Source organism: Asparagus officinalis, chromosome 4 (assembly GCF_001876935.1).
Source record: "Asparagus officinalis chromosome 4, Aspof.V1, whole genome shotgun sequence".
NCBI lineage: Eukaryota > Viridiplantae > Streptophyta > Magnoliopsida > Asparagales > Asparagaceae > Asparagus > Asparagus officinalis.
Window position 1 is genome coordinate 22,947,957 of NC_033797.1, and position 16,779 is coordinate 22,964,735.

At 34.8% G+C, this 16,779-nt stretch overlaps 1 protein-coding gene and 2 long non-coding RNA genes across 8 annotated transcripts; all 3 read right to left on the minus strand.

Moving 5' to 3' along the window:
* Positions 1,133 to 5,024, minus strand: LOC109836933. 5 transcript variants are annotated; one of them, XM_020404982.1, is made up of 6 exons: positions 4,626 to 5,024; positions 4,260 to 4,452; positions 3,987 to 4,101; positions 3,826 to 3,881; positions 1,378 to 1,445; positions 1,133 to 1,265 (listed from the first exon to the last, which is right to left on the minus strand). In XM_020404982.1, the coding sequence occupies exons 1-5, from the start codon at positions 4,734 to 4,736 to the stop codon at positions 1,414 to 1,416; spliced, it is 507 nt and encodes a 168-aa protein (XP_020260571.1). In that variant the 5' UTR covers positions 4,737 to 5,024; the 3' UTR covers positions 1,133 to 1,265; positions 1,378 to 1,413. The 5 variants fall into 5 exon arrangements, with proteins under 5 accessions (XP_020260571.1, XP_020260568.1, XP_020260569.1 ...); XM_020404979.1 differs by having other exon boundaries at positions 3,987 to 4,105; positions 4,626 to 5,014; XM_020404980.1 differs by having other exon boundaries at positions 3,987 to 4,105; positions 4,260 to 4,484; positions 4,626 to 5,009.
* On the minus strand, positions 7,403 to 8,692 carry LOC109836934. The gene is made up of 3 exons (XR_002246130.1): positions 8,592 to 8,692; positions 7,840 to 7,966; positions 7,403 to 7,605 (listed from the first exon to the last, which is right to left on the minus strand). It is a non-coding gene; the product is annotated as an uncharacterized LOC109836934 (long non-coding RNA).
* On the minus strand, positions 9,497 to 10,937 carry LOC109836935. 2 transcript variants are annotated; one of them, XR_002246132.1, is made up of 3 exons: positions 10,522 to 10,937; positions 10,284 to 10,384; positions 9,497 to 9,585 (listed from the first exon to the last, which is right to left on the minus strand). It is a non-coding gene; the product is annotated as an uncharacterized LOC109836935 (long non-coding RNA). The 2 variants fall into 2 exon arrangements; XR_002246131.1 differs by having other exon boundaries at positions 9,497 to 9,609.

The window sequence follows — 16,779 nt, forward strand, 5'->3', positions numbered from 1 at the left end:
GTTTTGTGTTTTGGGGGTTCAGAGAACAGAATCTTTATTTTTGGGGGTAAAACACCCGTTGACAAAGTCTTGGGGGTGGGAAGCACGTTTCCTTAGCTTTTGGGGGCTGGAAGCATTTTTCCAAAAAAAAAAAACTCGGCGTCTTTCTCCCACCCACTGACCACATTGAATAGGCCAGCCGCCAGCCATCCTATGTGCTACAAAATTCCTCTTCAGCTATTCAGCCCTCTCAACGATTCCTCTAAAGCTGCCTGGTGACTCATTCGAATTGTAAAGCTCACCGATGCATCAAGTTCCCCTCTAAACTTCGCGCGGATGCACCGACTGTGTGTGTTCTCTAGGCATGTTTAATCTCCTGAGCAAGTTGATACTCTGATAGCGAGTTTGTGGTCAAGAGACATAAGCTATATTTTTCGTAGCTCGACTCCTTAATCATCCTCACTTGGTTTCTATTATGTCATATATATAAGCTCCAAAGAGTATTAAAGAGCGATGTATTGTGGTTATTCAACCATAGCTTATATCCCTATATGTTACTGTGTTAACTTTAGTTTATGATACATCAATCACTAGTAGAAACACGAGCAATCTAGACGGAAATTTCCGTCTAGATTGCTCGTGTTTCCGTCTAGGTTGGTTCACCTAGACGGAAATCCGTCTAGTTTGTTCCGTCTAGTATATTTCCGTCTCAGTTGGAACAAACTAGACGGAATTCCGTCTAGGTTGACAACCTAGACGGAAAGCAACCTAGACGGAAGTAAGAAATCCGTCTAGGTTGCAACCTAGACGGAAATCCGTCTAGGTTAGCAACCTAGACGGAATTCCGTCTAGGTTGATACAAACTAGACGGAAATCCGTCTAGGTTGCTACTGTTGCAACAGTAGCAACCTAGATGGATTTCTGTCTAGGTTGTATCAACCTAGACGAAATTTCGTCTAGGTTGATCAGCTACAGTTTTTTTTTTTTTTTTTTTTTTTTTTGCAGAATCTACGTTGCATGCTATATGATATCACATGTACACAATATTGTACAATAATAAATCATATTCATATCCAACACAATTGATCTAATTATATTTCAATATCAAATATAATTATATTCAAATAATACATTCACCAAAAAACTAGAAAGATACATAAAATTTTTACATAGATTATAAAGAATACAATTGTTTACATAACTTGATGAACTTTGCATAATTTATAGAATCCAATTGCATTTACTCCTCCAATTTGTTGAAGCATCATGTTTCCTCCTCCTTGATCCTACATTATACAAGATTCAACATCAATTAGTCCATGCCTGAAATACACTTAGAAAGCATTAACTTTGCAAAAGAACTAATAGGGAAATCAAAATATTGGTTACTGGACTAACAGCAACATTGAGAGCAATCCATGTACAGCAACTTTGCTATAGTATCGAAATGCATTGAGTATGCCTCCCTATCAAACCATATTAAAATGAAATGTCAGTTACATATAAAGAAAACTCCCAAGTTGTTTACTAAATGAGTTTGGAATCATCGCTATGCACCTCCGTAACTAACGGTATAATAATGACAAGTTTTACATTGAATACATAAATTAAAATGCTAGCTTCAGACAGGACTCCTACATGCTTAGAGCAAGTGCAACAAGCTCCCAGTTGGGAGTCCTAGTCAGCATGCTCTCAAGAGCTCTCAAGCTTTTTAAAATAAAAAATTAACAAATTATACCTTGGGAGGTACTCCTTCTTTTATGGAGCTCCAACAAGCTCCTAGTTAGGAGCTCCAACAATATCAAAAAAACCCTTCTATTTTAATATTTCACCCATTACTTTTAATTATATTTAAACCTCTTATATTTAAACCTCTTGTGTTGAGATTTGTAATTTGATAGGAAAATATAGAATTTTTTTTTATGAGAGAGTTGTGTGGAATGAGTTGTGTAGTGAAGTCCAACGAATTTATAGAAAATTTTTTACAACGGTAAAAATTTCAACGGCATGATTTTATTACAACGGCTGAATTTTTATACAACGGTAACTTTTCATATCAGCAACACAACTCAACCAATTAAAAAAATGAAATCCCCACCACCACCTCAAAAGATAACTCAGCCAATATCAAAAAATCCCAACCACAACTCTCAGCCGATTAAAATAAAATCAAAACAGTTCATCTTCTCCCCAAATCCCAACCCCAAATCCCACCCCTTCGACAACCTCAAACAAGGCACCCAACCTCATCTTCGGCGCCTCATCTCCGGCGCCTCATCTTCCACATCTCCGACACCCAACCCTCTTCCACATCTCCGGCGCCCAAATCCCAGTCGGAGGCCTCTTCTCCCCAAATCATCTTTGTTTCCCCTCCTCTTCCACATCTCCGGCGCCTCTTCATCTCCCGTTGGATTTTTGTTTCTTTTTTGGGCAGATCTGCGAAGATGTAATTGTTGGGGGGGCGTTTTGTTAAAATCCGGCCAGTTGGGAGCTCCCAAGCGCTCCACAAGCGCTCCACAAATTTGTGGAGCGCTTGGGAGCTCCGAAGCTCTCCACCGCCACGTCAGCGCTTGGGAGCTCCTTGGGAGCGCTGAGCTCCGAACTCCACCGCCACGTCAGCGCTTGGGAGCAGGTTAGGAGCGCTTCGGAGGCTGTTGGAGGGGGTTCAATCGGAGAGCACATCCACGTCGGAGCTGAGAGCGGAGCTGGGAGCTTGCTGCCCATGCTCTTACAGATTGTGATAAGAGCATACTAATGAGAAAAATAATGTGATGAAATTTTTGTGGAGGAGCAACTTCCCTCCAATCATTGTGAAACTGTGTGTCATTCCAATATGATTTCACAAAAGGCCTAGTGTCCACAAAGAAGAATTACAAACCAACTAAATAGCAAAGTACATAAATTCACATGATAAGTGGTAGATTATTAAGAAAAGGAAACATGTAGTATATTATATATCCTAAAGAAATCATGAGAAAAATACAATTTGGAGCAGAATTGTTATAAGTGAATCAAAGATATTAAATTTGCATCATTCACACATACCTTGAAGGGAATCCGATATATTCTCAATATGCTTAACCTTAAAACAGTAAGTAAAGAAACATAAACTCAAAAATGTTTCAGCTGCTTTCAAACAAAGTACAAATTAGGTAAAATAAACTCAAAAAAAATTATTTCAGCTGTTCCTCACTATCCAAATAACAGGTAAATAAAAAGCTCTCAACTTCAACTGATTTATCTGGTGCTAAAATGATAGGAATGCAAGAGCCAATAGCAACCTGTAAACTTTCAAAATAAGCAAAGCAATAGAACATTCCATCTCTGGTAGAAACCCCCTGATTCTACCTTTAAAGCCCACACAAGGTTCAGGTCTATGGAAAAGATTGCAAAAGGCAACTATACATTTGTATCCCCATCAAGTCCTCACACAGTAAATCAAACAATTCCAATTACGAGTAAAGATTGCAGATTTCAACAAGGGACCCAATTTCAAGAAACAAAGTTGAAAACAAAGAAGAAGCTCTATGATCAAATGAAGAAGCCATCAAGAAATTTAATGTAACTGGTTAATTACTATCTAAAGATGTATATAGTCAGTGAATCGTACACTAAAACTCTTAAACATGAGAAAGATTATATAATAACACGAGTTGTCACAAAAAAGGCCCAGATTGTATTCTGACAACACACAAATGAGAATACAATATGAACAGCTGACCAATTTGATTCCACTTATCCATAGGAACAACATACATCTAACTAACAAATACTTACAACAAAAACCAAGTTTCAGCGCAGAGCTCGCCCATTGCAACAACATACATCTAACTAACAAATACTTACAACAAAAACCAAGTTTCAGCGCAGAGCTCGCCCATTGCCAACCGAACCCCAATCCCCTGCAACACCCATCAACAATTACTCAAAATCCCAACAAAATGAGTGCCAAATAATATCAATATATCCCAATTCCAGAAAAAAAAACTCATTAAGAAACTAAGTACCCATTTCTCAAAAACGAAAATAAACAAAAACCCATATCGAAAGGGAGAACGGCGTGAATCCCTCCTCTGCCTTCGTCGGCGAATCGATGGCCTGCAACCAGCTCGAATTCCTCCTCTGCCTTAAAAAATACACAATAACTTAAAAAAATCATCAAGCCCACAAAATTAACCAAAAAAATCGAGAGGAAATTCTCACTGAGTATAGAAATAGAAAGTGATAGCTCCTTGATAAACAACCAAAAAAAATTCGAACCAAACAAGTAACTTTCTGACCTTGATCCCCTTCAGCTCGTCGGTCGATCCGTACTTGATGACGCCGGTGATGGTGTCGGCGTAGTGGACAAGGTAATTGAAGTGGATATAGCAGGGGGATTGGAGGTTGACGGTGAAGTGGCCGTTGGAGGAGACGGAGAAGGATTTGATGGAGTCTGGGAGGAGCTTGTGGATTGACGATGGTGGCAACTTTCTGATACTTATGTACAATGTCATGATGTGAAACTAACAGAGAAAAATACAGAGCAATAAAAAATCATCATATACATAATCGAGACAACCATCGCTCGAACATCAAGATCCCAAAGATCAAAATTGTGGGCCAAAAAATTGAGAAAACCCCCTTAAAAATTCCAAAGATCGAACCTTGACGACGGCAATCACAAGACCTCGGATGCCTCTAGCATCTGCTTGCCACGTCCCCAGACCAACCACCGGGTCCTTAGCGCCGGTGTTCAGTTCAAAAAACATTGTCATTGTCTTCGTCTAGAGAGAGAGAGTCTGCCGATTTGACGAAGAGGGAACCGAATCCAATCATGGAGCAGAGCGAATCTGAGGCCGACCATGGAGGAGGATGGGGCTGTCAAGGAGATGCAGAGGAGGGGGGATCTCGACACCGTCGAGGTCGGCGTGGAGATGTGCCGGAAGTTTGGGCGGAGGAGGATGAAGAATTGGGGATCTGAATAGTTTTTAGGGTTTTTACATAGCGGGAAATGAAAAGATAGGGGGGAAATTGTGGCGCTGGATCTCAAAACCAAAATATCGGAGGCATTCCGTCCAGAATGCCAACCTAGACGGAATTTTCCGTCTAGGATGAGGCAATCTAGACGGAACAGTCTAGACGGAAATAATTCCGTCTAGTTTCCCTCAAACTAGACGGAATTAAATTCCGTCTAGGTTGTTCCGTCTAGTTTGACTGATTTTCTACTAGTGAATACAAATATGGTTAGTTTGCTTGCCTCTTGAGTGTTTGTAATTAAAACTAGTATCTTGGAGCTTGCAATACGTGTGTGGTATGAATTGCGTATTTCTCCACTTTTAAGGCGTTGTTTGCAGCCAATTAAAACTTAGCGTGAATTGACCCAGCTCTTCTTAGATCATTTTTAGTCCTCAAAACCAGACCAGAATTAATCCAGTTTGTATCTTGGACCAACTGTGGCCTAGTTAAGGAATAATACTAGTATGACCTTGTTTTTACTGGATCGCCAAACAAAGTTGTGTTTGGCAATCTATCAAAAACAGGTTAAGGGTCAAGCTTGACCAGTTTTATCCTAAACTAGTTTTAGTCTGGATAAGGGGAGGGGTGGCCCGAACTAGAACCGATTTAGTGGGCATTTTTTGGCAAATAAAAACTAGTTCAGGTTTGGGTCAATTTTAGAGGGTTGTCATGCATACACACCATAAAGGGATATGTTTGGCAACTTTAAAGAAGTAATTTTAAGGAATAGAAGAATTGTCTAATAACTAGTTTTTTATGCGACAAAACTTAGATTTTTTTTAATTGTTTTTCTTATTTCAAACTATAACTCTTAAATAGTTTTCTTTCACACTAACTTCTCCATGCACGATGGTCTAACTAGTTAAGGAAAACCTAGCTCTAGGCATATTTTGAAATGTCTAAAAGCACCAACAAGTAAACTATTCCAGCGAGGGTAAATATGAAAATGCTGTAAACATAGTCACGTGCTATGCCCACGGGATGTTATTAAGCGCCCTTTTGATCAGACTAGGTGGAAACCATTTAGGACAAAGTTATTCTAGTATCTTAAACGGAAAAATATCCATTTTGCAGAAAATAATTAAGAACTCATGAAAATAAAACAGTCAATAAAGCTGAATTTGATCAAATACCTCCTTTGTGTCCTGCACATTTTAGCTAGGTTGATCATAAGCTATTGACTTTTAAATTTTAATTAAACAATTTAGTTTCAGGGTTAATTTGTTTGGCTGATCCTCCCGTAGAGTCCGGGAGATCTCATTACCTACTAGCAGTGGGCCCAAAACAGACGTCGAAAGAATTTAGAGGTAACCAATTCAGTTCCCATATAAACTCAAAGGTTTTTTTTTTCATATTAGTCCTTTGAACCTTTAATGTTTTGAATTTGCCCCTCAAATCATTGAAATTATCATTAGGCCCCTTAAATCTTTAACTATTTTCATGTAGACCCTCAAATTATTGAAATTGCTACCAGGTCCCCAGCTCTTAAGTTATTTTCAAATAAATGCCTCCTATCAAAAGCGGAATTAGCAATTTGAGGAATTACTTATAAATAACTTATGAGAATTGGGAATCGTTATAATCCCCACACACACATATATAGATATACATACACATATAATTTCTCTAAAGTTGCATAACTGTATGTTTTGCTCAGTAATTCCTTCAATTATTACTTCTCCTCTTTATTGGAGGGACTACTTAATAAATAGCTCAAGAATTTGAGAACCTAATTGTAACGTCAACAAATTGAGGGAGTAATTTCAAAATAGCTCACAATCTATTCCTTTATACAAATAGGAGGATCAGAGAATCACTGTTCATCAAACAGTAAATTGAACAGTAGAGTATAACTGTAGCAAGAACACGAATTTCAATACCCATTTATTGCACCGCACAAACAAGTCTTTCTACAGTAAAAAATAGCAGCATACGCTAAAAAACGACAATCTGTCAAAACCAAGGCTTGCTACAGCATTTTGTGGGCCCCACATATACCACTTACAAAATTCTTCAGTTTACACCTCATATACATATATACATGGGTAACCAAAAAAACAAAAGAGAGGCAATTTGTGGAAAAATTAAGTGGCAAAAGTAATCAAACTTGTTGCATACCTCTTCAAAACCAGGATCTGCTCTTCAACATTTCATGGGCTCCTACACATTCTTTTACAAAACTCACCAACTTACACCTCATATACATATAAATTGGTAAACTTTAAACAAAAAAAGAAAATAAATGGCAATCTGTGAAAAGAAAATTATTCAAAGTTGCTTGAATAAATCTTCAAACCAATCGTCGCTACAGTAATTTGTGGGCCCCACACATACCACTTGCAAAATTCGTTAATGTTGACACCTCATGTACATATAAATGGTTTTGCAGTTGACACCTCATGTACATATAAATGGTTAACCAAAAAAAACAAAAGAGAGGCAATATGTGGAAAAACCAAGTGGAAAAAGTAATCAAACTTGCTACATACCTCTTCAAAAACAGGCGTTGCTACAGTAGCTTGCGGGCCCCACACATTCATCTTACAAAATTTTGAAAATAACCACCAAAATGTTGAATGCAAAACTCTTCAAACCATCTGTTCAAAAGAGCGGCAATCTGAAAAAAAACTTTAAACAAAAAAAGAAAATAATTGGCAATCTGTAAAAAGTACATTATTCAAAGTTGCTTGAATAAATCTTCAAACCAATCGTTGCTACAGTGTTTTGTGGGCCCCACACAAGCCACTTGCAAAATTCTGCAGTTGACACCTCATGTACATATAAATGGTTAACCAAAAAAAACAAAAGAAAGGCAATACGTGGAAAAACCAAGTGGAAAAAGTAATCAAACTTGCTACGTACCTCTTCAAAAACAGGCGTTGCTACAGTGTATTGCGGGCCCCACACATTCAGCTTACAAAATTTTGAAAATACCCACCAAAATGTTGAATGCAAAACTCTTCAAACCATATGTGAAAAGAGCGGCAATCTGAAAAAAGCAGCAAATCTGAATTTATGATATATTATAAGTTGTCAGGTAATAAAAGAGCAATAAGGAAATACATGTATACACTCTAAACTCTTTTCTTATTCCAAAAATCTCACAATAACCTCTGCCTTGGGTGAGTTTTTTTTACCCTCTCAATTTTCTTCAACATGTTCTTCAGATAACAAAATTATGCTAACTTATGCTATTTAGGTTTCAATTATATAGAAGTGGAAAAAGCTCTTGGACTTTTGGAATCAATCCTTAAATCATTCTGTAAGTATACTATGCACCTTTCAGTATATTTGTCTTTACATTCTGTAAGCATAGCATCACAATTTATCAACTGTTCAATTTTGAGGTCTTCTTTGTTCTTTAATTCATTTTAATTCATGAATATATACTTCTAGAATGTTAACTTATTGAATATTATTTGACTTTGATAGAACCTGTACACAATTTATATCTTCTCATCGTCTCATGATTCAAAGTATGTTATTTATAAACTGGAATGTATGATGCACATTTAACACAACTTTTTGAGCATATGTGGAATGTATGATGCACATCTTTCGGAGCATATGATGGAGAATAATGAGTATATAAGCGAGTGAATAAGGTAACTTACCCGACATCTTTCTGAGCATATATGGAATGTATGATACCATTTACCAGAAATTCTCTCGGAGAATATTTCAATTCGCACTTTCGGAGAAAATCTCTTTCGGAACATATATGGAGAATATAAGTAGCAGCTCAATGGATGTTAGTTCTTTCACATCACCTTCATCTCCAAAGCTCATTGACAGAATAACAGGTAGCAATCTTTATATCTTTATAGTAACTAATGCCTAATTTGATAGTAAATAGAAATCTACTGCAATAACCTCAAATTATTGATAATATTACCTACAGAGTTCAATTCGCCGGAATCACAGATCATTCGACAGAGTTCAAATCGCCGGAATCAAAGTGAGAAAGTATTCACTCTTTGTTGACGCACTACAACTTTGACATAGTGGTACTCCTTAATACTAACTACCCATCATTTGTTTTCAGCTCTTCGAACCTATAAAAACAAAGAGAGAAAAGTAAAGAGGAAAGTTGTTCATACAGATAATGGTACCTGTAGCACTACCTCCATTCAGGATACATCACCGGTTATTATCAAGCGTACAAGGATTGAACAAATATTATGTGATTCATCATTCGCTGATTCTCACTTGCAAATGGAAGATAATGTACGACCTGTTACGAACAATAACCAATCTAATTCGGTTATTCATAGCAACAAAGGAAGGAGAAAAGGCAAACAAATAAATGAGAAAGGTATAACTTGCTTACATTTTTGGCATGTCAAATAATTGTCCCCATTTTCATGGCTCATCTGCTGTTGACATTGACACATTGTCATTTGTTACATAACATTACCATTTGTTGTGTACTTCTAGGTTTGTACAATGATATACACAATGTGGGATCACCAACTTTTGTTTGCAAACATTGTGATGCTATGCTTTGGTATGGAGAAAGAGCTGAGAAATCAAAGAGCCCTCAAAACCCAACTTTCTCACTATGCTGTCGAAAAGGATCTGTCAAATTTCCTCTCCTCAAGCATCCTCCTGTTTTTCTCTGGAATCTGTTAACTGGTCATGATAGCAGAAGCAAGAAATTTAAAGAAAATATCAGAAGTTATAACTCAATGTTTGCATTTACTTCCTCAGGCGGGACAATTGACAATACATACAATAATGGAGGTGGGCCTTATTGTTTTCGTCTGAATGGTCAAAACCATCACAGGATAGGTTCTTTGAGACCAATCCATGGAAATAACCCAAAATTCTGTCAGCTTTACATTTATGATACAGATAATGAATTAGAAAACCGTATGAATGCATTAAATGATTACATGGAATTGGATTGGAATATAGTTGAAGGACTTCTAACTATGTTAGATTCATGTAATGAATTGGTTAAATGCTTTCGAATGGTGAGGGATAGACTATAGCAAGATAGTTTAATTCCTATCAAATTAATCATAAAGGCAGCCCGAAGCAGTGGTGGACGACATCAAAACATGCCAACAGCAGGGGAGATTGCTGGCTTAATTGTCGACAACATTGAAGATACGATTGGCATTCGAGACATTGTCGTTGATGATCGTAAATTGGGATTAACAAGGATAAGTGATCTCCACCCAAGCTTTATGGCAATGCAATATCCACTACTTTTTCCATATGGAGAGGATGGTTTTAGACTTGGCGTGGAACTTAATCAGAATAGCAACAATCCTCAGAAAAAAAGGAAAGAAGTTACATACATGGAGTATGCTTCATTTCGTTTGCAGCAGCGCCAGACTGAGGCACAAACATTACTCTTATCAGGGAAACTATTACAAACTTACATTGTGGATCTTATGACCTGCATTGAGGAGGAAAGACTTCATTGGGTTAAAGTTAATCAGTCAAAGATTCGTGCGGAGTTATACTGTGGTATCAAGGATGCACTACATAGAGGAGATACTGAAGGTGCACAAGTAGGTAAGAGAATTGTTCTACCTTCCTCTTTCACTGGCGGACCACGTTATATGACCCAAAATTACCAAGATGCAATAGCTCTTTGCCGTGTTATGGGAAACCCTGATCTTTTCATCACGGTAACATCAAATCCAAAGTGGAATGAAATTCTTGAATTTCTCAGAAATAATGGCGGACAAAGACCCGATGAAAGACCAGATATCGTCGCAAGAGTGTTCAAGATCAAACTAGACTCATTGATGGAGGATCTACAAAAGAATAATCATTTTGGAAAGTGTATAGCAGGTATGATTTAATTTATCATATTTACACCTCTGATCATTCAGATATAGATATAGATGTAATCACTTTTTAATGAAATAAATATCATCCAATAGTTTAATTAGCTTCTCAAACAATGTAAAGCATCCTCTTGATTACATGCTTAAATTTAGTTGTAAGTACCAAAGTTAAAGCTTACACCATTTATAAGTAATCATTTCTATAATATGAGAAAAAAGTAATTAATATCAATTACAATGTCTGAAATAAAACATTAAAGCAGACACACACTATAATTGTGAGGAAAGGCACATAAATAACTTCAGTTTTTGGTTTATGAAATAAATTCTTCGACTAAAAAAAGGCAAGTCAGGTACCTGATCATGAACCAATTTTATTAATCATTTTTGGCAAGTGTATAGTAGGCCTAATTAACTAAGTTATATTTACATCTCCGATCATTGAGATATAGATGCAAACACTTTTTTTATGATATAAATCGACCATAATATCAATGGAATATAAGCAAATAAACTCCCAGCCACATGTTTGACTTTTTATGATATAAATCGACCATAATATCAATGGAATATAAGCAAATAAACTCCCAGCCACATGTTTGACTTTTTTTGAAGATAAGGCAAAAAATATATAACAGAAATAAACTCCCAGCCACATGTTTGACTTTTTTTGAAGATAAGGCAAAAAATATATAACAGGTGAACAAGCGATTTAAATGATCAATACTGCCTCAAAGTTACACAAGCAGTTCCTTCCCTTTAGTATGAAGAAAAAGCCACAAAAGAGAGTTAGTTAAAACTTCAAATTGGACTAACAACACTCATCTTAAACAAGCAATTTAAATGAGCAACTTATAGGCAATATATATATATATATATATCCCCAATTTTATTTACAGATTTCAACAAATTACTGCATCCACAGTCAATAGGATTTTAAGAGGGAAAACATCAACTTATAACATTAAACTCATAAACTTCATGAGAAAATAGAGTGCTTAAAACATAATTTTTGTGAAACATAACATTTTAATTAATAAATTATGAACCATCTATACTACTGATAATAAATTTTTCATCATACATGATAAAACAAGTTCTATCAATTATAAAGGCTACATGATAAAACCAATTCTTTCAACTATGTATGATTAAACTCATAAGCTACAAAATAGCACCAATTCCTACTAAAATTAGAACTAAACAAGCTCGAATTCATCAGCAAAATCTATGAGGACTTACTAGAGCTCAGGATAAAAATAGATTGGTCATAAAAGATTGCCTCTCCTATAAAACTATGATGCAATGTAGGCTGCTATTATGAGGGATTACATCACCCAAACATTGTAATATCAATGTAGGTGGCATTCCACACAGAATTGCCTCGCCTAAACATTACATAATTAATTAAAATAGGATGCATTCTCAGTTTGTTATCATCATCACTGCCCATCTAAAAAAACATAAACCAAAAGAACAAATACCAGAATTGAGTACCAAAGAAAGCCATTTGTCATTAAGCTCAAACCGACCATAATATATCACAAGAAGCCAACAACCAATACCTCAATGTAAGCCCAAAAAGCCAACAATAAAAATTAGCAACAAGAATCAATAAAGCCTTTTATTTTGTAGTTATAACTGACATTTTCCTTTCCTCAAAACATCAATCAAGTTAAGAATGTACATCCAAACTACTCATGCTACCCAGTCACGCTAAATGGTGGGTGCACTACAACAAAGAAACTTAATGATAATAGAATAAGTTTTTTTATCACTTTAATTCGTCATTGTATACTAAAATGCATATGTATTTGTTTATTGACAGCAGTATATACAATAGAGCTGTTGAAACCTTCAAAGCTTTTTACTGTTAAAACATTCAAAGCTCTTTATTTTGTTCAACGAGAACTTTATATTTACAGATTAATTTATACTTTAACTTAAAAACATTCTAAGCTTTTTACTGTTAAAATTCATCATTCTAGAAAAGAAACTCCATAATGCAAATTTAAAACCTAAGCATAAGTCAGTTAAATAGACAGAAGATACTATCACATCTTCCCATTTAAATTCCTGTTACAATAGAAAACTTAACAAATATCAAGCAAATTTAATTGACCAGATAACTATATCTAACTTCATTTATTCACATCTTACTGCACTAACCAATTCCTTTTTTGTAAATCAGTAAGACACACTGAATAAATAACCAGATAACATGAATTAGACTCCCCAGTATCTAATAGAAAACAACAACTTCTCCATGTTAAAAACTGAAAACGCTGACCTATTCACAAAAATGAAACAAATTTCATTCATTCATATTCATTCAAATAAATTAGGAAACACATAAAAAGCAAGACGAAGAAATAGCTAAAATTTCACAACGAAACTGAACCAGATTTCTAGAAGATGAGATAGATAAACCAAATTTAATGAATCTAGCATGATATTAAGAATAAATAATACCAAAAATAGGGAAACAATAGATTAACAAATTTTCATGCTTTTGATATCCAATTATTCATCAACTATTCGACAAAAGGGAATATCATGAATGAATGAAACCTGTAATTGCCAAAATCCAACAAATCAAGCAAAATCCGACGAAATCCATCAAGGAAGGCAGTGAATCACAAATTAATATGGACATACAGACTCAAAAAGTACACAAATTAATTGCAAAAGGGATTTTTTACCTTTCCAGTGAGAAAAATCAAAGATGGTTCTGCAGTTGACACCTCATGTACATATAAATGGTTAACCAAAAAAAACAAAAGAGAGGCAATATGTGGAAAAATCAAGTGGAAAAAGTAATCAAACTTGCTACATACCTCTTCAAAAGCAGGCGTTGCTACAGTAGCTTGCGGGCCCCACACATTCATCTTACAAAATTTTGAAAATAACCACCAAAATGTTGAATGCAAAACTCTTCAAACCATCTGTTCAAAAGAGCAGCAATCTGAAAAAAACTTTAAACAAAAAAAAAGAAAATAATTAGCAATCTGTGAAAAGAACATTATTCAAAGTTGCTTGAATAAATCTTCAAACCAATCGTTGATACAGTGTTTTGTGGGCCCCACACAAGCCACTTGCAAAATTCTGCAGTTGACACCTCATGTACATATAAATGGTTAACCAAAAAAAACAAAAGAGGCAATATGTGGAAAAACCAATTCTTTCAACTATGTATGATTAAACTCATAAGCTACAAAATAGCACCAATTCCTACTGAAATTAGAACTAAACAAGCTCGAATTCATCAGAAAAATCTATGAGGACTTACTAGAGCTCAGGATAAAAATAGATTGGTCATAAAAGATTGCCTCTCCTATAAAACTATGATGCAATGTAGGCTGCTATTATGAGGGATTACATCACCCAAACATTGTAATATCAATGTAGGTGGCATTCCACACAGAATTGCCTCGCCTAAACATTACATAATTAATTAAAATAGGATGCATTCTCAGTTTGTTATCATCATCACTGCCCATCTAAAAAAACATAAACCAAAAGAACAAATACCAGAATTGAGTACCAAAGAAAGCCATCTGTCATTAAGCTCAAACCGACAATAATATATCACAAGAAGCCAACAACCAATACCACAATGTAAGCACAAAAAGCCAACAATAAAAATTAGCAACAAGAATCAATAACGCCTTTTATTTTGTAGTTATAACTGACATTTTCCTTTCCTCAAAACATCAATCAAGTTAAGAATGTACATCCAAACTACTCATGCTACCCAGTCACGCTAAATGGTGGGTGCACTACAACAAAGAAACTTAATGATAATAGAATAAGTTTTTTTTTATCACTTTAATTCGTCATTGTATACTAAAATGCATATGTAATTGTTTATTGACAGCAGTATATACAATAGAGCTGTTGAAACCTTCAAAGCTTTTTACTGTTAAAACATTCAAAGCTCTTTATTTTGTTCAACAAGAACTTTCTATTTATAGATTAATTTATACTTTAACTTAAAAACATTCTAAGCTTTTTACTGTTAAAATTCATCATTCTAGAAAAGGAACTCCATAATGCAAATTTAAAACCTAAGCATAAGTCAGTTAAATAGACAGAAGATACTATCACTTCTTCCCATTTAAATTCCTGTTACAGAAGAAAACTTAACAAATATCAAGCAAATTTAATTGACCAGATAACTATATCTAACTTCATTTATTCACATCTTACTGCACTAACCAATTCCTTTTTTGTAAATCAGTAAGACACACTGAATAAATAACCAGATAACATGAATTAGACTCCCCAGTATCTAATAGAAAACAACAACTTCTCCATGTTAAAAACTGAAAACGCTGACCTATTCACAAAAATGAAACAAATTTCATTCATTCATATTCATTCAAATAAATTAGGAAACACATAAAAAGCAAGACGAAGAAATAGCTAAAATTTCACAACGAAACTGAACCAGATTTCTAGAAGATGAGATAGATAAACCAAATTTAATGAATCTAGCATGATATTAAGAATAAATAATACCAAAAAAATAGGGAAACAATAGATTAACAAATTTTCATGCTTTTGATATCCAATTATTCATCAACTATTCGACGAAAGGGAATATCATGAATGAATGAAACCTGTAATTGCAAAAATCCAACAAATCAAGCAAAATCCGACAAAATCCATCAAGGAAGGCAGTGAATCACAAATTAATATGGACATGCAGACTCAAAAAGTACACAAATTAATTGCAAAAGGGATTTTTTTACCTTTCCAGTGAGAAAAATCAAAGAATCATGGCAGATCTAAACTAAAAATCAAAGAATCATAGAGAAATTACACCTGTAATTGCCGAAATCCAACAAATGAAGCAAAATCCGACGAAATACCTCAAGGAAGGCAGTGAATCACAAATTAATATGGACATGCAGACTTAAAAAGTACACCAACTAATTGCAAAAGGGTTTTTTACCTTTCCAGTGAGAAAAATCAAAGAATCACGGCAGATCTAAACTAAAAATCAAAGAATCATGGAGAAATTATACCTGTAGTTGCCGAAATCCAACAATCATGGAGAAACTAACAATTAATAAACTATTTGTTAATTATATATTTGGTTTATTTCCACCTCTGACGCCGTAACACCTCCTGAATAATTCCCTCCGCCTCTGCTTTCTCTTGCTCTGAGATAGTGCAATCTTCAAAAATGGATCTTCATATAGTCACTCATGCTGCAAAGATATTGAAAAAAAATATTAACAAGAGAAAAATATTAACAAATAAACAATATATTGAAAGAAAAAAAAATTAATAAAAATTAACAAATAAAAAGGAATATAGACAGACTTTGTACACATGCTATTAGATTCAAATTTGTTCTTAGGCAAATTAAGTTCTAATTTTTGTTAATCCAACAGTAGGTTGAACAATTGATGAATAACTATAGCATGAACACGAATTTCAATACCCATTTATTGCATCGCACAAACAAAAAAAAATAGCAACAGAAGCTAAAAAAACAAAACCCAGGAGTTACTTCAACATTTCATGGGCCCCACATATTCTTTTACAAAACTCACCAACTTAAACCTCATATTTATATAAATTGGTAAAATTAAATCCAAAAAAATGGCAATTTGTCAAAACCAAGACTTGCTACAGCATTTTGTGGGCCCCACATATACCACTTACAAAATTCTTCAGTTTACACCTCATATACATATATACATGGGTAACCAAAAAAACAAAAGAGGCAAATTGTGGAAAATTTAAGTGGCAAAAGTAATCATACTTGCTACATACCTCTTCAAAACCAGGATCTGCTCTTCAACATTTCGTGGGCCCCCACACACATTCTTTTACAAAACTCACCAATTTACACCTCATATACATATAAATTGGTAAACTTTAAACAAAAAGAAAATAAATGGCAATCTGTGAAAAGAAATTATGTATATATTATTTAATTTGTCATTGTATACTAAAATGCATATGTATTTGTTTTTTGACAGCG

Coding starts and splice junctions, on each gene's coding strand:
- LOC109836933 (XM_020404979.1), bottom strand. CDS start 4,736: ATGACAATGTTTTTTGAACTGAACACCGGCGCTAAGGACCCGGTGGTT. Junction 4,453..4,625: donor TTGTGATTGCCGTCGTCAAG/GTTCGATCTTTG, acceptor CATAAGTATCAG/AAAGTTGCCACCATCGTCAA. Junction 4,106..4,259: donor ACGAGCTGAAGGGGATCAAG/GTCAGAAAGTTA, acceptor GTATTTTTTAAG/GCAGAGGAGGAATTCGAGCT.